The sequence below is a fragment of the Neovison vison genome, chromosome 6 (assembly GCF_020171115.1).
Source record: "Neovison vison isolate M4711 chromosome 6, ASM_NN_V1, whole genome shotgun sequence".
Taxonomy (NCBI): domain Eukaryota; kingdom Metazoa; phylum Chordata; class Mammalia; order Carnivora; family Mustelidae; genus Neogale; species Neogale vison.
Window position 1 is genome coordinate 48,946,175 of NC_058096.1, and position 20,228 is coordinate 48,966,402.

The 20,228-nt window shown below is 36.7% G+C and overlaps 1 protein-coding gene across 25 annotated transcripts in view; it reads right to left on the reverse strand.

Moving 5' to 3' along the window:
* Positions 1-20,228, reverse strand: part of LOC122908449 (ABI family member 3 binding protein) — a 250,542-nt gene that overhangs the window by 126,809 nt on the left and 103,505 nt on the right. For 21 of the 25 annotated variants that reach the window (XM_044251241.1, XM_044251232.1, XM_044251256.1 and 18 more), the window contains exons 7-14: positions 15,661-15,709; positions 14,568-14,639; positions 13,879-13,971; positions 8,242-8,319; positions 6,327-6,401; positions 5,527-5,601; positions 4,807-4,878; positions 4,052-4,126 (exon numbers count right to left, since the gene is read on the reverse strand). In XM_044251241.1, coding sequence (XP_044107176.1) covers positions 4,052-4,126; positions 4,807-4,878; positions 5,527-5,601; positions 6,327-6,401; positions 8,242-8,319; positions 13,879-13,971; positions 14,568-14,639; positions 15,661-15,709 — 589 coding nt within the window. The remainder of the gene's footprint in view (positions 1-4,051; positions 4,127-4,806; positions 4,879-5,526; positions 5,602-6,326; positions 6,402-8,241; positions 8,320-13,878; positions 13,972-14,567; positions 14,640-15,660; positions 15,710-20,228) is intronic. The other 4 variants (XM_044251252.1, XM_044251253.1, XM_044251244.1 and 1 more) reach the window with 1 other exon arrangement.

The following is a 20,228-nucleotide window of genomic DNA, read 5'->3' on the forward strand; positions in this document are numbered from 1 at the left end:
TGAAGACTCAAAAATCATTATATGTGAGCTTAGAGTCTTTTTATTTTCTTTCTTCCTTCATTCATTTCTTTTTGGTACTTTGTTATTATTGTATTATTATTACTATTGGATGTCTGCAGCAATTCAGGAAGGTTGGCATGGACAGTGTGGTGGGCAGAGGATGCATTCATTCCAAGAGTCCATTGTATTAAGGAAAAGATTATAGGGCATCTCTCATGTAGTGTGAATCTGTGAATTAGATTTAGTGATTTACACACTATTTCTTTTTAAACATTAGTTCTAAGACATAACAATCCAATGAAAAATGTATATATGGAAACTGAGGCTCTAAGAGGTTAAATCACTTGTCTATAGTCACATAACCGCTAGACAGTTGAGTTAGTTATTAATCCAGCGTTGTCTCACTCTGTAGTTCAAAGATTAGTGATCGCATTTGCAATAAGATTGAACTTCAGAAACTGGCCAACCTTTCCCACAGACCACTTAATGTTTCTTAAAATTCTAGAAGGCACCTGGACCTAATAACATTTAATTAACTCTGTTCAACAAAAAATTTCAAAGCAAGCTGTATGACATTGTTTCCCTCTTAACTTGGAATGCTTTGTTAAAGAGAAGCTTGGGAAAGAAATGAATGAGGATCTTGTTTTGCTCCTCTACGCATTCAGGGACAAGCCTCTCACTTAACCTCCTTAAAAGAAAATGATAGCTCCCTTTACTTCCACGGACTTTGGGAGGATCAATGTGATGGTATACATACAACCCTTTGAATCTCTTAATAGAAAACAAATACTAATTTGTCCAAATACAAGACTATATTATTCCAGTGAAGAGATAAACCCAACAAGTACATGCACATGCAAGCAAATGCATAATTCTTTGTGATGAGTGGAAGCTACTGAGAGCTCCTCTAGAACTCACTCTAGAGTAACACAGAAATCAAAGTCAACTGGTCACTTACCAATAGAACTTAAGACTATTCTATTGCATCATCAGAAAAATGTACTTTTCTGAACCATTGTAACAAGCACTTAAGTATTTCTAAAATGTAGCCAACTTCCTTTTAACATAGAACTCATTTTAAGAAGTATATATTCCAGGGTCACCTGGGTGGCTCACTTGGTTAAGTGTCCAACTCTTCTTTTTGGCTCAGGTCATGATCTCAGGGTTTAGGGATCCTCACTCATCACAGAATCTGCTTATTCCTCTTCTTTTGTTCCTCCCCCTATTCATGCACAATCTCTCTCTCTCTCTTTCTCTCTCTCTCTCTCAAATAAACAAAATCTTTTAAAAAATCTTTTAAAAAGTATATATTGTGGTGTATAATTATAAAGCAGTTTTTTAAACCATCTCCTTTCTAAACTTTAAGATAAATTGGATTTTCCAAGGGAATTAAAAAAAAAATCAATCAATACTACTTAAGCATAGTCTAGAGAGGGCTTAATACAAAATAGAACTCCAAATAATAAGATCACAAAATTCAGCACTAATGAAAGATTAGGGCAAATAAGCTGAACGTGGGGAAGAGTATGTTTGATGACTACACTTCTCAGATTTTTTTGGGACACTCCAAATGCCATATACCCTGTCCTACTCTTCCTTTCATCAACTATTGAAATGATCTAGGGATTTCAATAATCAGCGTGCAAGTTAGAATTTCCATACAGCTTTTTATATCCAAAGATAACATTGACATCTTTTTGAGAGCATGCATTCTGATGAGTTGATACAAAATATGAACTAAATGTGGAAAACACAAATCCAGCAAGTGCTGAAGCAAAAGGAGTTTTACAAGAGGTGTTGATAAATCACACTTAATGTCTGATAAAGAGAAAAGCAGTTTCTGGCATCCAGGAGCTGGCCTGGCACCCACAGCTAGGCTGCGGTGTTCTGCTAAGCATCAACAGTTGGTATGGATACCAACTTCACACAAGACCACGTGGCGACCAAGATGGATCAAGATGAAATCCATATCACTCTGTGATTGTGTTGAACACAAATGCATGAACACAAAAATTTCTGTCCCCACATTCTGGTTAATATGAATTTACCAAGCACAACTTTGCTTCACTCTGTTCTTCACTTCTAGTTAAGGATTAAGATATTCAGTTATAGAATTACTCCCACTTTTTGGCAGCAGCCATTCCAGAGCCATTCCTTCCACATCCTCTACAATAAGTCCTTTCTAGCACCCTCTTACCAAGAGATCCCATGATTTCTCATGTTCTGCATTCCCTATTGTTGCAATGAGTAAAACACCTAACTTTGTTCAAAAACATGTATGATTCTAGTGGTCTTTGGCCAGTGGGAATTGATACAGCAAGTATAGGTGCACTGTATCCCAACAGAGAAAGCAAAAAGTTTTCATTTTGTTCGTTCATACCAGCTACAATATATCATTTCTTCAAAGGATACAACTAAGAATGGGACCAATGGTTTTATGGACCAGACTTCCAATACTATCTCTACTTCTCTTCTTAATTTCAAAAATAATTGCATTAGGAAACCATGGTGAGTAAACAGAAAGTAAAGTAATGATATACACTGAAACGAAATAGGAAATAGAAACTTAGTACATGTATAAGTTCACACAAAATCAATCACAAGAAACAGGAAAGGCTGCAATGAATGGAAGGATGGTATGAATATATCAATATATCCAATCACAATATTAAATTTCAATTTAATTCAAATTAAAATAAATTTTAATTTGAAATTTAACATGAAAGAAGATGTCACAGAACCTTTATATAAGAGATAGAGGCATTGTGGGCATTAGTAGAAACAAGAGCTACTTAATCACTCACTTTGAGAAACTAATCTTATAGACCGGAAGACTCTCACACTATAATTGACCACTTTTGATGATTCTTGCCTACACTGTGTGAAACAGTATTGACTAGTGATAAGGTAGTGCTTCTCAAACTTTACTGATCATACCAATTACCTGGAAATCTTGTTTAAAGAGCAGATCCTGATTCAAAAGATTTGGAGTAGACCCCAAGATTCTGCCTTTTTAATAAGGTCCCCAGGGTTGCCAATGTTTCTGGTCTAAGGGTCATACTAAGAAGCAAAAGTATAAAATTTAAATGTTGTGAGGGAAGGCCAGGAAGTTTCTAGAGCCAATGCTCATGCCTGAAATCATTACCTACTGAACTGTTACAGCTCATGACAAGCCTCAACACTTCATCCAAAAAGGGGTTGGCAGTCAATAGTTGCAAGCTCTCTGGCAGCCCAAGGTTGCTCTGGCTGTAGAGAGGTAACTGGATAGTGCAAGTGCTTCCTGCAGCATTAGCCGCTATTCATACTCTGTCAGAGCAAGACCAGAATATTCCTTTTCTGGAATGAAGGCAAAAGGAACCTTTCCTTTATTAAGATCTTTAATCTCCTCAACCTTTGTCTCTTTGGAGCCTTACAATCCTCACTTCCCAACATCTCTCCTCACTACCTAAAGCTTGGATCAATTCAGGTTTTATATATAGTTCATGTCCTAGGCATCAACACTTCATAAATGGTTTCCTTGAGGAGGTTTTGGTCAGTTCACTCTTGAAAATTATAGACACAAAAAAACCTAGGAAGATAAAAATCTCAAGGGAAACCTAACTGACCCTATGCCCTCAAGGTTAATAACCCAAAAGCTGAGAGATGAAATGAACTAAGAGTTCATCTAGTTTACTTTGCTTTGTGAGATGTAATGTGTAACATTATGCTGATAATACTAATTCAGACCCATGATATGCTGTTTTTGATACTGTTCTCAATGTCATAAAAGATGTCTCTAGAATATCCATGAGCCAATTCACAGTTCATCTTTAGCAACACTTCCAATTATCTATCCAGACACCAAAATACAGATTTTTAAAACAAAAATAAAACTATTATGTGTTTGCATTGAGAAAAACATGACATTGCTCTAAGTATCAAGAATGGATTATAGCTTTACCATTTACTACAAGTATTTTGATAACCAACTAGGGAATCTATAAAAATAAATACAAGAGCAGTTATTCAATATTGTTGGTCCAATCTATTATTTAACAAAGAATAAAATTACCAGTTCGAGGTGAGAGAAGTTTGGAATCTTCTGATGTTTTACTTGTAGGCACAATCCATGGCTTTCCACTTGAAGCTACAGCAAAAAGAAATGGAATTCACTGAGGTTTCTTTGTTTTTGTTTTGTCTTGTTTTGTTTGGAGAAGAGAAAGGGACAGAAATAGGTTGTTGGTATGGTTAAGTGGCTACCAGAAGCTTGCAATAAAGACAAGTGCTAATCCAATCCAAATTTATTTTATATCAAGAAATCAATATGCATCTATCCAGAGATCATTTGATTAGTGATCAGAAAGAGAACAGATTTGGGGGGGGTGCCTGGGTGGCGCAGTCGGTTAAGCACCCAACTCCTGGTTTTGGCTCCGGCCTGATCTCAGGGTCCTGAGATCCCGCTCTTCCTCAAGCTTCCCCACTTAGTGCCTCCTGCTTGAGTTTCCCTCTCCCTCTTCCTGGCCCCTCCCCCCTCCCCCCACCCTGTGCACATGCATGTCACACAGGCACTCTCTCTTTCACTGAAATAAATCTTAAAAAAAAAGAGAGAGACCATAGTTCAGTGTCATACTTTCAACAGTTTTTCAGGATAAACCCCAAACCGGTATAAAATTAACATACTGATGATTGTTACTGTATTTGTAGAAAATGTAATGAGACAAACAGACTTTTTTTTCTGTTTGTTTTTAAATCAACCCCTTGTTTGGCTGAGTTAATTAAGCCATCACTACCCCTATCTTAATGCCAGCTTTAAGGTGCTGCTATTACCCAGAGTGCCCTCAGGCTTCTCAAAGGGGAAGGGTGTGTTTGCCTGAGGAAATTCTGGAAGCCTTTTCGGAACTGCAATGAAACACATAACAAATGTTATGACCTGAGGTACAAGTAAGAGAAAAGAGATTTTTCAAAATCTCAAGCTTGCAAAAACAGAAAAACAAACACAAAAAAGCAAATTACTCATGTCAAGTAAGGTATTGTTAGTAGTATTTCTTACTCTTGTGGTTTTGATGCTGGATACTATAGTAGTGCTTCTATTTCTATTTTTTATAATCAAGCTACTAAATTGGAGGAATTTGTGTTCTTCTTTTCACCCTAACTACTGTCTTAATTTCTTTAGTCCTGCGTATGTGTGCCCTTAGATATATTTCATCTTAACTCAAATCATATATTTCATTTTAACTCAAATCAAGCAGCAAACACATCTGAACTAAAAAAAAAGTCCATTGAATAAAAAGAATCAAATAGAATATCAGAATGTGACCACCAAAAAGAAAAAAACACCAAATTATTTGTCATAAAGATTCTGTAGGATCCTAAATTGTGAAATATAATGGTTAAAGGCTTGATGTTGGGGATCTTATTGTTCTAGAAACCATGTGTCCCTTCTTTCTTATGAGGAAATAAATTTGAATGAATAAGCCTAAGGATTTCTTTAAAGCATGAATAAAACTTCCAAGGCAATAACAAGCTGCAATGTTGAGTAATTTTTACCTAGAGTGCTCAGGGGCAATTCAAACCTAGGTATTAGAATAGTTTGCAGGATTTCCGGCGTCCTTTCGCTGAGAACTAAAATAAAGAAGAATCCAGTCAGCAACTCCTTGAGGCAGGATTTGACATTGTGGCTCACACTTAATCATGGGAAGCATACTCATAACACAGTGTGCACAAGGCAACTGATGCCTTTCATGGAAATAGCTGGCTCCCCCAGGAAAAGCTTCACATAGCTATTAAAATGTGAAGGTATAGTTTCAGAGGGCATGACATGGCATGGGAGATCAACATCACAAGTACACAACAAAAGACATGTTGTTCCTTTTCTTCAGCAGAAGACAACAAAGCAAGACTCTCTTGGGCCAGGATGCAGCTAACTTGCATGACATGAAATTCTTATTAAAAAGCAGGACACTTTTGGGGATTCTCCTCAAGTTTAGTGCACAGAAGCCTCAGGAAGCCTATTGAAACAGAAAGCACAGACACAGTCAAGACTTCCAGGTTTCCCCAACCCCTCTAAGATTTGTGGGTTAAAAGGCTGGCATTCTCGTTTTTTTCTATACATCCCAAGAGACCGGTAAAAGGTGTGTGTAGTCGGCATCTAGCATCCCAAGCTGCCTAGAATATCAGTCACCAGGATCAAGGCATGTTGTTAACTCTAATGGAATTGGCCCAAGAAACGGGTGAATAACAACTGCCAATAAAGGCGGGAAATAAAAGGAATGGGGGAACTAAGGCCTTGGGGTTACTTTTTGTTTTTATGAGTGTTGGGAGTTAAGAAAAAAAAATGTTGAAATTACCTAGTGTTTTTTCTGAAAAGTCTAGTGCACTAGACACAGTAGGTTTTGTGGTCCTTGGCATTGACTCAGGTGTCACTGGAAGGTAAAAAAGACAACTTTAAAAATTCAGATAAAATAATGAAGCAACCAAAGATCATAAGGTGCTTTTGTTGCCCTTTAGAATTAGTAACTGACACATAAATTGACCAATTCTTTTCAAGTTAATTAAGGACTCCCTGGCTTGCCCCAGATGCCTGAGCTGACACTTCTTCCAACACTGCCTTGCTGAGTTTGGTCCACTTTCCCTGTGTTCCAAAAAGCACAGTGAGCTGACCTTGGTGAAAGCACTTATTAATCATAATTTTTTTCCTTGCCTGTCTTTTGCTTTCTTATTATCTCCAGGGCTCAGCACAATGTCTGAGGTATAGTCAGCAAGCATATGACAAATATTAAATGAATTAATAAATGGGCAAATTAAAGAATGACCCAAGGCAGAAAGGTTTATTGAGAACTATTACATTAAAGATTTCTCTCTTCTAAATGGCAGTCAGCATGCAAAGCTTGGAACTGGATTATAATTACGGTAAGGAATCAAACGCTCAGTCGCAAGACACAAAATAAACACAACACTGAATAATCAGGTATAGTGTTTACCTAAGTGTTTCTGAATAGGAAAATTCTGAAGAAGGTTTGGCTGAGAATGAAAAAATCTGTAGATGCTCCCATCAGATGCTGTGCCGAGGGAGGAAAGTATAATGGGAAAAATGGGTTGGATCTTTGGGGCAGAAAAGAACTTGGAGTCATCTACTGGGTCATTCCTATGTTTTTCTTGGTGCCAACAAATTATATTGAAATTAGAAAAATTACCTAGGAATTTTGTTTGAATAGAATATTCTAGCAGCTTAGATAGTTTGTACCTTTGTCCTAACACCCATGAAAGTGGGGATGGAAGGTCCATCTTCCATGTAGGTAGGAGCCGAGACTTCTTACTCTGTCAGAAACAGTCCTACTTGGATAGGTTTCTTGAGATCAAGTTATTCTATTTCCCCATCAATCTTTATCTTTTCTGGACCAGTTATGAATCCAAGAGTTTAGTGCAAAGTAAATAATCACTGATATTTCAACTTATGGCAGTTTTGTGGATTAAAAAATTCACTTTAGATTGAAGATGTTTTGCTAAATGTGGATTTGGGGAAATTCGGGACAAATGTTTGTTTACTAGGCCCTGGATGAGGTGGTACTGCTCTGGCAAAAACTTTGTGGTTCAGAGAGTATCATGTCCCCGGTGGGCCATACTTAGGCAGTTCATTCAAAGAAGAAATGCTGAATGTTTGTTAGTAAAGGCTGATAAACTATGGGGAAAATGTATCCCACATTTATTCTTTAAAGGATTTTCACTGAACTATTATATAGTTCAGTGAATTATATATCCTATATATCCTATTATATAGGATTATTAACCTTCTATAGATTAATCTTCCATAGAACTATTAATATAATTGTCCTAAATGATTGTAGGGCACTTTCATAGTTATCATGCTAATGAGTTTCAAAGGAATTATGGCATTTTGCTAAACTGACCACTTGTGAAAGAAATGAAAAATGAGCTCACATCTTCATAAGAAAGGAAAGCACATGAACCATAGTATTACATTCTAGCATAAAAATATCCTAAACATTGAGGGGACAACTTTACTTAGTGTGAAAAATACAGCTTCCATATTATATATTGGGTCATATGATTCCATAGTTCCTTCCACATCAGCTGTTTTTTCAAATGTGAAATTAAGAATCTACAATCTCTTATCGTTTGTGCTTATGATGAAAATTAATCTCCTTGTGGTCCTTCACCAGAAAAAAGTATAAACTCATCAACCATTTATCATTTTTCAAAATATTTATTCCCTCGAAGTTAACAACATAGGGATCTCATTACCTGTTATGGCCCGTGCTGGGATTTTTTCTACATCTGGTGTTTTAGATTCAGCAGGTAATGCCAACGTTTCATTCTTAGCTAAGAAGTTAGAGAACAATCAATCACCTCACTTCTTCATAACACAGTGCCCAAATAGAATTCATTCAAAACATCAAGTAACAGATTATTTCAAAAAATCAATTTTGCTCTTAATTCTTCCCACCAGGCAGTCAACAAATTTATTGTGCATTTCCACCAGGGATTCTTTGGAATTCCATCTCATGAACTCTAGGTACTTCTTTAAGATTTAAATGGGTATTGGGATGAAGAAAAAAAAATCACAACATAAAGACAATTATAAAGTCATCCCTTTCACAATGATAATAGAAGCAAATCAGTTTTCAGTCTGTATTATGGAAGTCTACGACAGATTTTTCCATAAAGCTGATTATTTTCGGGAGTGTTTTAAGATGCTAGACACAGGTGTCGCAGGTGTTTACTGTGTTTGCCATGTCTAACGGTCACAGTGTATTTTGAATTCATGTGTACATGAAGTTGCACAGCATTTTTGGCCAACAGAAATGTTAAATACATTGTTCAAATTAATTGAGCAGGGCATAAAGAGAAGGGACTCTGAAATAACGAAAAAACAAGTCCAGTAGAAATTTATGGTGATTTCCATTCTTAAAATATCTAAATTTAATCAACATTTTTTTTCTGTTGTAGTCACAGCTTTTGTTTAGAACCATCATGATTGTTAGCATAGGAAAAAAAAATTCAGATTACAGATTTTTATGAACATTGGTCCTGTTATTTTCAAGGTGTACCATGGGAAGTGTTTTCTTGTTTGTTTTGTTTTGTTTTTTAAGTGTGAGATTATAAGGTTTTTCTTTAGTGCTCTCCTTCAGGGTCCTCTTCTCTCTTAAGACATCTTTGTTAATCCTGTCCTTCCTGTGTAACAGCCTACATTCTCAGTTGTTTCCTTGGCTGACTAGGACTATTATTTATTTTAACCTACAAATCCTATATTTTATTTTTTTATTAGTGATTCTTGTGTTACTGATCTGACCTTGTTTTTTGAATCCTCTTTTATTTACTTATTATTTTTTTGAATTTTATTTATTTATTTTCAAGTTTTTAGTCAGTTTCCAATTAGTTAACATATAGTGTAATATGAGTTCCAGGTGTACAGTTTAGAGATTCAACACTTACTTATTATTTTTTTAATTTTTTTATTGTGCTGTTAGTCACCATGCAGTACATCATTAGTTTTTGATGTAATGTTCCAAGATTCATTGTTTGCATATAACACCCAGTGCTCCATGCAATACACGCCCTCCTTAATACCCATCACTGAGCTATGCCATTCCCCTACACCCCTCCCTTCTAAACTCTCCAATGGAATATTACTCAGCTATCAGAAAGGATGAATACCCAACTTTTTGCACCAACTTGGATGGGACAGGAAGAGATTATGCTAAGTGAAATAAGTCAAGCAGAGAAAGTCAGTTATCTTACGGCTTCAGTTATTTGTGGAACATAAGGAATAGCAGGGAAGATATTAGCAGATCCTATACTTTCAAACAAATGCTCTTAATTACTTTGCTTAATTACTTTGCCCTTAGCCAGTAATCACATTAGCCTTTTGGGCTGTTAATGGCTGGGGGTGGGTGGGAGGTAAGCTACCTTCCCAAGAGACATTTGTATTCTTTACACATCACCAATTCCTTACAAAGGCATACTATATTTCTAAATACATTATTTCAGATGTCAGAAAAATTGGTAGGTGGGGAAGATATTTGCATGAGAGAACTTTCATGTCTCTTACCAACCCATGAATATTCACCTACACTTTCTATAGCCCACTGGAGTTCTGGCAAGAGCGGAGTAAAATGCCACAAGAATATGGTCTAAATCCCAGGAAATTCCCTTTCCTCTCTGATTCTTCTGTACCTTTTTTTCAACACAGTTGTTTCCTTTCATTTTTGGCAGGCTAAGTCTTGGCTTTGGCAAACACTTTGTATGCCCCAGGGAGGGGTGTGTGTAATACTAGCTTTCTTGTTTACTTCTCTCATTATTCACACCATGTGTTCTTAGAACAAAAGCTATTAATTTCTTGATGTCCCATGATGGGACCTGCTGGAATGAGGATATTATTTTTAGGATTTACCCCCTCAAAAAATAGTACTTTTCTGAATTGCAGTATTAAATAACTTCAGGTAAGTTGACTTCTTCCTTGCTGGTATAAAGAACTATTTAACAGTATCTCTTTCCATTAAAAACAGTAAACTTAAAATGTAATTTTTAAATGCAGTCTGTCACGGTGGCACATTTTATGGATTTGCTGGGCATTTTCAAAGATACTAGCTATTAAGCTCTTAGATGCATAAGAAATTTGTCATGTGTTAAATTTAAGATGGTATTTCCACAGAAAAACAAGTCAAAAAAGATATTTTTTGTTTGCATACAATTTTTCTTTATTGAAATCACACTCAATCCTGAAAGTGTTTAGTGAATCATATCAGAAAGATAAAAGGAAAAACTAAATAAAGCAAATGCACTGTTTTATTCCCTAAAGGAAACAGAAAGACTGAATGGGTATTAAGGTAGTGTTGGAACTTAGCAAAACCCCAAAAGTTTAGGAAATACCACTCAAGACTAAAGAACACAACATGCTCCAGTTCAAAACTGACAGTGGTGGTCTGGGTAAAACTGCTCGTTTTCAACCTCCTTCACAAATTCTGTATTTTGTAGTTTTGCTGGATAGATAATGGATCACATCAGCAAGAGACTGGTCAGTTCCTTTTTTGCCCCCTCCTTCCAAACAAGACTTTCCCAGGGGCAGGGCAGGGCAAGGCATATAGGCTCCCGGCAGGGAACAGGGGAGCACAAGAACACTAAGCACTGGATTCCGAACATAAGTTTAGTGAGGAAAGTTAATTTGGAAGGTTCCCAGATTTTAGCACAGCATTCAGATATTGCAGGGTTTGGTGGCAGTTTTATAGTTAAAAAAAAAAATGATCAAGTCTGATGTACAAATTAAAGAAATGATTAAAGTCACTCATCTACATTCTCAGAGATAACTCACTCTGGGACTAATAATTTGTAGTTATGCCAGAGAGTAACACTTGGTCATTATGTGTTGACTGAATGTAGCCACACAGGGGCCCAGGGGTCTATTTCTGCATCCCCCACACAAGGTGGACATTCATTTATGGAAGTATGAAAATTCTTCTCTAGTGACTGATTCAGAGAAAATATTCAGCATTTTTTAGTCTAGTTCAATGTCTACCACATCATGCCATCTCCTTCCGTATTTATCAATAGCACAAGACCATCTCCCAAGACTATGGAAGGGTGGTTCTTAAAGTATGGTTCCCAGGCAAGTGGCTTCAGTATCTCCTGGCTGCTAGTTTGAAAGGCAAATTCTCGGGTCCTGCCCCTCATCTACTGAATCAGGGCCTCTGCAGGTGGGTCCTGCAGTCTGGGCTCAGAAGCCCACCAGGCTTCTTATGTTCCATCAAGCTTGAGATGCTATGATATACATCACGAGGGTCCTGACTAATTTGATATTCAATGCAGCAACTAATTTACCCCAGTGAGCACCGCAATTATTCCCTGGGCTCCTATTAAAGGGTTTTGTTGGGTTTGATTCCCAATAAATCATTATGTTTTTATTTATTTTTTATTTTTTTAAAAGATTTATTTATTTGACAGAGATCACAAGTAGGCAGACAGGCAGGCAGAGAGAGAGGGAGAGGAAGAATCCATGCAGAGCAGAGAGCCAGATGCAGGGCTAGATCCCAGGACCCTGAGATCACAACCTGAGCTGAAGGCAGAGGCTTAACTCACTGAGCCACCCAGGCACCTCTCTTGTGTTTTCAAAAACACTGAAATTTTATCAAGCTCTTTCTACAAGTGAGAGGCAGTATCAGTCTCAAGTAATTAATAATTCGAACACACCTGAACTCTACATTAGCTCTCATTGAAAACATCTCATGACCCTTTGACAGTACAGTATAACAATTTTCTAACAATCACTCTATTTGAAAACTTTACCTAGATAAATACATGTATTTTGGATAATTTGATAAATGTTCACTTTAAAAAATATATAAACATACATTATATAATATATATTAATATATACAATATATAATAACTATTTACCTATAGAATGTGATTTATATAAATTTTTCCAGCACTCCAATCTCTCTGCCCCTCCCTGCTTTTTTTTTTTTATCATGGTAAAATACACATAACATAGAACATATGATCTTAATTAACCTTTTCAGGTGTATACTTCAGTAATATTAAATACATTCATAATGTTGTGCAACTATCACCGCTGTCCATCCCCAAAACTCTTCTTATAAAAGCGAAACTCTATCATTAAGCACTAACTTCCATTTCCCTCTTCCCTCCAGTTCCTAGCAACCACCATTATATTTCTGTCTATAAATTTGACTGCTCTAGGTACCTCGTGTAAGTGGAATTATACAGTGTTTGTCTTTTTGTGACTGGCTTATTTCACTTAGCATACTGTCCTCATGGTTCATCCGTCCTGTAGCATGTGTCAGAACTTCCTTCCTTCTTACAGTTGAGTAATATTGCATTGCATATATACCCACATTTTGCTTACCCATTCATTCTTTTCAATCTGAGGGTTTTGAAGAGGGGGGGCGGGAGGTTGGGGTACCAGGTGGTGGGTATTATAGAGGGCACGGATTGCATGGAGCACTGGGTGTGATGCAAAAACAATGAATACTGTTATGCTAAAAATAAATTTAAAAAAATAAAAAAAATTTTTAAAATTCTTAAAACTCTTACTTAAATTCTGGTTAACATACTGTATAGTATTAGTTTCAGGTTTAAAATATAGTGATTCAACACTTGCATAAATCACCCAGAGCTAGTCACAAGTGTGCTGCTTTATCCCTATCACCCATTTAACATCCCCCCACCGACCTGGTAACCCATTGGTTTGTTCTCTATAGTTAAGAGTCTGTTTCTTGATTTGCCTCTCTCTCTCTCCTTTCCCCCTCTTTGCTCAATTGTGTTATTTCTTAAATTCCGCATAAGTGAAATCATATGGTATTTGTCTTTCTCTGAGTTAGTTTACTTAGCATAATACCTCTAGCTCCATCCATGTTGTTTCAAATGACAAGATTTCATTCTTTTTTTGTGGTGAGGTAATATTCCATTGTCTATAGAGATCACATCTTTACCTATTCATCAGTTGATGGACACTTGGGCTGTTTCCATAAATTGGTGATTGTAGATAATACTGCTATAAACATCAGGGTGCCTACCCCTTCATTTGTTGATGGACACATGAGTTGCTTCAATGCTTTAGCTATTGTGAATAATGCTAGTGTGAACATAGATTTCCAAATACCTCTTTGATAACTTTTTCCCAGTTCTTTTGGTTTTATACCCATAAGTGGAATTGCTGGATCGCGTGGTAATTCTATGTCTGATTTTTTGCAACAGCAGCTGTACCATTTTTTATTCCCATCAACAGTGAACATGCCTGTCCCTTACCATTTACTTTGAAATGCCCCAATAGCTCATTTGCTAGATTCCTTGGGTATCCTAGGATCATCAGTGCTAGTACTTAGTCACTACCGAGTTCAAAAATGGAACATTGCTGCTTACCTAACTGTGTCTTGATTGCATCGGAAATCTCAAGCATTATGGATGTAGGAAGTTTAACAGTGGTTTCATTAAGGCCTGGAATAATAAGATGGACTGCAAGGAAATATAATAGGGTAAGAGAAAGTAAATGCATCATGACATAAAGCTCAGAGCACCAGGTTAAAAAAAATAAATAAATAATAAAATTAAAGCTTCGCACTTATATGGCATCATCAATTTTAACTCAAACCTAAAAAAAAAAATGACTGTACTTTAAAAAGATTTTTTTAAATGTTCAGAACTGAACTACAAAATGCTCCAGCTTTTAATCCATAGACTCAAAAATAGTAAAATGGCTGTTTAACATATACAGTGAACAAAATGCCATTATTAATAATAACTTTTAAAAGAGCAGTTTGATGCAGTAAGGACTCCCTCCTAACAACAACACCACTATGGGGCAAGTAAGATGGGTGCCATCATTCCCACTAAACGTGGGCTAGAGTTGTTTCTCTAACACACACTTATAGAGGTAGCATCTCTTGGCTACTAGCCAGGCATGGACACAAGCCGGAATGCTCAATATCAAAAGGAAATGAACCAATATCAATTTAATAGATCTTCTAACAATGTAAAATTCCATAAGTGCCCTATTAACCAAAAGTAGCCTGACATGCTTACTCTAAGTACAGATACCAAGATACACTCACCTAATATTGTTCCTCCAAAGGGAGTCTTATCTGGGGATTTAGTTGAAGCCCTGTGAGTAACATTCTGAATCACTGTGGAAATACAAAAGGTAACAGTATGATGAAAAGAAAATAGGAAGCAGTAAATAGCCGTAATGTGAAGACATCTGCACTGGGGAAGCCCTAATATAACTTTTCATTTAATATAAATTAACTCTTTGGACTGCTACACAGTCAACGAAAGGACTGGAAGCCACATCTCACCTTCACACCTATGACTTCAAGTAATGAAAGGTTATTATTCTATCATAAAGTGCTCCGTTTAAATGAGATGAATATTTCCCTCCTCATCTCCATTCTCTGATGACTTCCCAAGTTAGAGAAATAGCACAAAATGAGGCAATTCATACACTAAATCTTAAAAAGTAAAAATGTATATTATCAAAACAAAGAATCTCAATTAGTCCAATACTGACACTGTTTTGAGAATACACTTGAGACTGTGTTTTCTTAAAATGTGTAATTACTTTAAGTGTCCAATTTCTTCCACCAAGGAACTTTCTGGAAATAATAGAGTCATTTTAATAATGTAAAAAACTGAAAGTCAAAACAAAAACAACTGGATACTGAAATAAAATGGACATAATTCTTGAAAACTGTAGGTCTTTACTCTCCCCAAAAGGAGCACTAAATTATAATTTTTATTTCACTAATTCAAATATCCTGTTAATGATTTTCTTCACGTATGCCAACTTAACCCTGAACAAAGCCACACATATTCAGATGGATTTTAAAATGTAATACTTATTGTGATTGCTTTGTACCAAAAGTTTTACTTTGGTAAAACACAACCAATGTGACTTGCCAAGACTTGGCCTATTGGTACAAGAGCCAAAATTTTCTACTAACTTCTAATTTGCTAGAAGATACTTACTTCTTCACACTTTTGCTTTAAAATGATTGGAGAAATTGAGGGGGAAAAGTGCTATATTTAATTATCTCAGTGAAAAAGTATATGAAAAATAGTTCTAAACTGTTAACTGTATTAGAATTGAAACAAACAAACAAAAAAATAGGTCAAAACATGCATCCAGAACAGACTCATACAAATTACCTTGTTTGATGACTGTTATTGGAATTAGCTTCCTTGGGACATATGCTGGCTGAAGAGAGAAGACAGTGAGCTTTTTAGTTAGTGTTAACTTTAAAAAAAAATAAAGATACAAGAACTGGAAATAGCCCTGTGTAATCTACAGTTGCTGGAAAGATCTTTAGTGCATATATCTACCTGTATTCTATTGGACTCATTTGGTTTTCCCTACAAGTGTTCAAAGGCTTGAAAGAAGCAGTCTCAGCAGAACTCCCATTATTTTAATTGACCTGGAAACTGCAATGGAAGGAGCTAAGCCTTGCAAATAGACTACCAGGTGATTTCTCACTTCGTTTGAGATGTGACTCAAATTATCTTTACATTTCTTCTCAAAAAGATGCCAAGCTACAGATTATCTTTTAAAACTGATTCATGTCTATGATGTGAGTATGCTCAGCCACTGCTGCTGTTGCTACAGATGACCCAACTTCCATGAACTCCTGAGACCAAGGATCACCTTTGAACTTGCCCAAGAAGGCAGAGCTGGGACTCAGATCCAGACATTTCTACCCCCAAATCCCATACTCTAAACCATTCTGCACATATTTATGCACAAAGAACCTCAACGTAGAAAGGCATCCCAGGACGCTGTGCCTGCTCTCCTCTCCCAAACTGCCTCAGACATCCCACAGGAAGTTTTGATGTCGTGGAGTGGCTTGAACTAGGGACAGGTTTAGTGTTAACTTGAAAGCAGAAGCATCACTGGACAGAACTGTGAGCCAAGGACAAGACAGCTAAGGGAAAGACATGGGAACAAAATAAGGGAAGCAAATATATAAGGAAGAATTAGATGGAGTTAAAGAGGGGAGCATGACATTGATTTGTTGTTGCTTGAATTAACCTGTATATATGATAAAGAGACTTCATGTACCAGACCTATTAATAATCCAGGACATGCTGGGTGAGATACTTACCACATAGGTGTTCATAGTCGTGAGCAAGAGACTTAAAACATGCTCCCATTTTAGTGAATAATGTGCCCGTAATAAGGGTCACAATACCAAGCTTACTGTGAGATATTTTTCTTATTGTATTAAGGCCCTTATGGCTAAAAACCACAAAAAATAGAAGTTTACTATTATCAGATTTTTCAAACTATTTATAGCTCTTTAGACTCAGTGCTGCAGACTGAATGCTTATATCCCCTCCATCCCAAATTTATATGTTAAAACTTAACTCCCAACTGTGATAGTATTTATGGGTAGGGCTTTTGAGGAAATGATTAAGTCCTGACGGGTCCACCCTCTGAATGAGATCAGTGCTCTTATAAAAGAGGCCCCAGAGAAGTCCTTCTACCTTTCCACCCCGTGAGGACACAGTGAGAAGATGGCTGTCTGTGAACCAAAAAGCAAGCTCTCACCAGATACCAAATCTGCCAGCGCCTTGATCCTGAACTCCCCAGGCTCCAGAATTGTGACAAATAAATGTCTGTTGTTTAAGGCACCCAGTTTATGGTATTTTGTTATAGCGGCCTTAATGGACTAACACACCCAGTATTTTCCTCTATAACAATCTAGCCCAATCTAATATGATTCTAAACTAAGAAAATAATCAAAGATAAACACCCTTACATATAAATTATCACCACTGTGCAAAACAACTACATCATCCAAAAGCAGGGCTTTTATTAAATAAAAACCATGTTTCAAATTTTACATCTATTTACCAAAGTGGAAAATGTGCATAATATAAATAAATACAAAGATTATAATTATATCCACATCATAACCTGATTTTATAACAAGTATGTATATACAAATTATCAGAAAGAGATAGATCATAGGGTTTTCTGGCAGTGGTTATTTTTTATAAACAGATTAATTTTGTATACTTTCCTGTATTTCCTGATTCTTTACAAGCATGAATTACATTTTGATTAAGAAAAGATATTTCGGTCAACAGTATACAGTTACTACACACGCTTGTGTACTGCATAGCTTATGTGCTATTGGTAAATAGGAGGATACATAGTATAATTTAGACACAATTCTTCCTAGGCAAAAGAGAAGGGAATAGCAGAAGTAGTAGAACCTTCAGTGGAAGAGGAAAAACATTCTTAGCTTGGATGTCACCCTGGCTGCAGGACCCTGGCTTTATCATAAGAAAATTAAACAGGAGCCCCTGTACACAGGATCTTTTCCCAGAGGGGCTCTGCCTCACCTTGCTTTCACCTGTCCTGCTCTAGGGAGAAAGGGTTGCCAGCATGTGGCCTTTGAGAATCATTTGAGGATTTCTTATTATTTATTTATTTATTTATTAAGATTTTATTTATTTATTTGAGAGAGAGAGAGAGAAAGAGAGAGAGCACAAACAGAGGGAGGGTCAGAGGGAGAAGCAGACTTCTTGCCAAGCAGGGAGCCCAAAGCTGAACTCAATCCTGGGACTCCAAGATCATGACCTGAGCCGAAAGCAGTCGCTTAACCAACTGAGCCACCCAGGCACCCTCATTTGAGAATTGATAAATGCCAGCTGTGCCAACCTCCAGCCACATGGGAGCCGCTTACAGGAGGAACCACATTGCCTTTCCAGGTACTAAGAACCATTTTTGTTAGAGCTGTTGTTACAGTTCCAAAGATTTTTGAATGGCTTGTTCTCCATCCTCATGAGTCCTGCCATTTAGTGCACATTTTACAGAATGGTAAGTTTTTCAGACACATCTCTTTAGCAGAAACACCTACATGTTGCTGTGTTGATTGCTTTGGAATTTCATTATTTCAATTTTTAGTTCCTTTGCTGTGATGATTTGTTTTTAAACAATTTTTGACAAAGACAAATGGGAAATAGCCCATTCTTCACATGAACAGCACGAAGTTTCTCTTTGAACTCTAACTTGAGTATCTACCAATGTTCTATTAAGATGATGACAAGACTATATGTACAGTATGTGCTGCCAAAAAACGAGGAAATAATTTAGCTGCAGGGTCCAATTCTTCTTAGACCTATAATTATGCTCTTGCTTAATCTGCAATCCAAAGATTCATCAGGACTGGATTCTTGAGCAAGTAGCTGCCTCTCTGTAAATAGGGTTTTTAGGAGCATTAGGAAAATACTCCTGCCTAAAATGTCTATGCTGAAGGCTCTAAATTGCCAATGAGAAGTTGGCACTGTGCATCCTTTCCCTATGTCTTCTTATAAAAGTGTAAGGCAACATGTGCTACTGGGATCCACTGAGAAAGGAAATACTGTGATAATTTCCAAGTTAACAGCGTTTAACCAACTGCAACACAATTTTAATCAAACTATTTCATGTACAGTGTTCAAAACGGTGCAGTAACCCTTCCTCGCCATCCTAGTTTTGCTCTTATGCCTTGTCCCTGCCGGCTCTCTTTTCTGTGCAGATTTTGCTGACTCCCATTCCTGTTGCAAGCCTTCATCACCATTTCCTTCCACAGCCCTCATTCTCCCTTCACTGAGTCACTATTTTCTGTGTGTTTACTGTATGCCAGGAAGTAAGCATTATTTACCTCCTGCCCTAGAAGAAATGTGGCATTTTATTTTCCTGACTTTTAAGATAACCTGTTCCTGAAGAACAGGTTGTACTATATCCTGAGCTGGGGAACTAGTTAAGGGAATTCACTTCTACCACGGACAATGTGGCTGAGTAGCCAGTGGGGAAATTCTATGGGGAGAGGATGCTGGTATGGTAAACAGCAATGAACTGAAGACCGAGTCAGCTGATTTTAGTCCTTGTTAGGGAAAGCCTGTGCTTACCTAGAAATAACCAGAATGGTAGTAACCATACGGGATGGGAGACTTCCTATTCACTCTGCATTATACTAACTTTCTTCTTATATTATCTTGAAAATTAGCTTTAATATGTGTAGTGTTAACACTATTCTTTGTAGGCTCTTCTTCACAGTCTTGTCTATTTGATATTTTTGTGGTGTCAGAATATTCACTACAGATTTATTTTCAGGTCCTAAGATAAAAAAGCTGGGGCCATTTGGGGCATGGCAAGGGTTGCTCAAAATCAGACTTCAATGGTTTAAGAGCCAAACCACATGAGAAGAACTTGGGCCTGTTACACTGTGGTTTTAATTCATTTTTAGGATGTTCTAATGAAAATTATGAAACATATTGATTTAATCTAATGTCCTACTTGCAAAAGTCTTCATATTTCTGGTCATTTAGGAAAGAGTCAGAATACACCTTTGATAATATTACTGGTCTAGATATAAATTTTTCAAGTTTCTGCTTAAGACAGCAATTGCTAAGAATGGAAGGATACCAGATATATTAATTGTACACAATCTTAAGGTATGGGTGGGGACCACATGGCATTGCTCCCTATTCACCCCACTCATCTGGTAACTGTTACACTTTAAAAATTGACACCACTTCTCTTTTTGCCAATAATAGGCATGCCTTTAAAAAGATGGGTGGATCTCTGATGGAAAAAAATGGAAGGGTGAAAACAGATGTCATATATTATGGGAACACTTTTTCTAAGAAGACTGGAATTAAATAATTAAACTTTAATTTTAAAATTTCTGTTAAATGCAAAGTACTTCAAAAACAGATTGTTTAGGGGT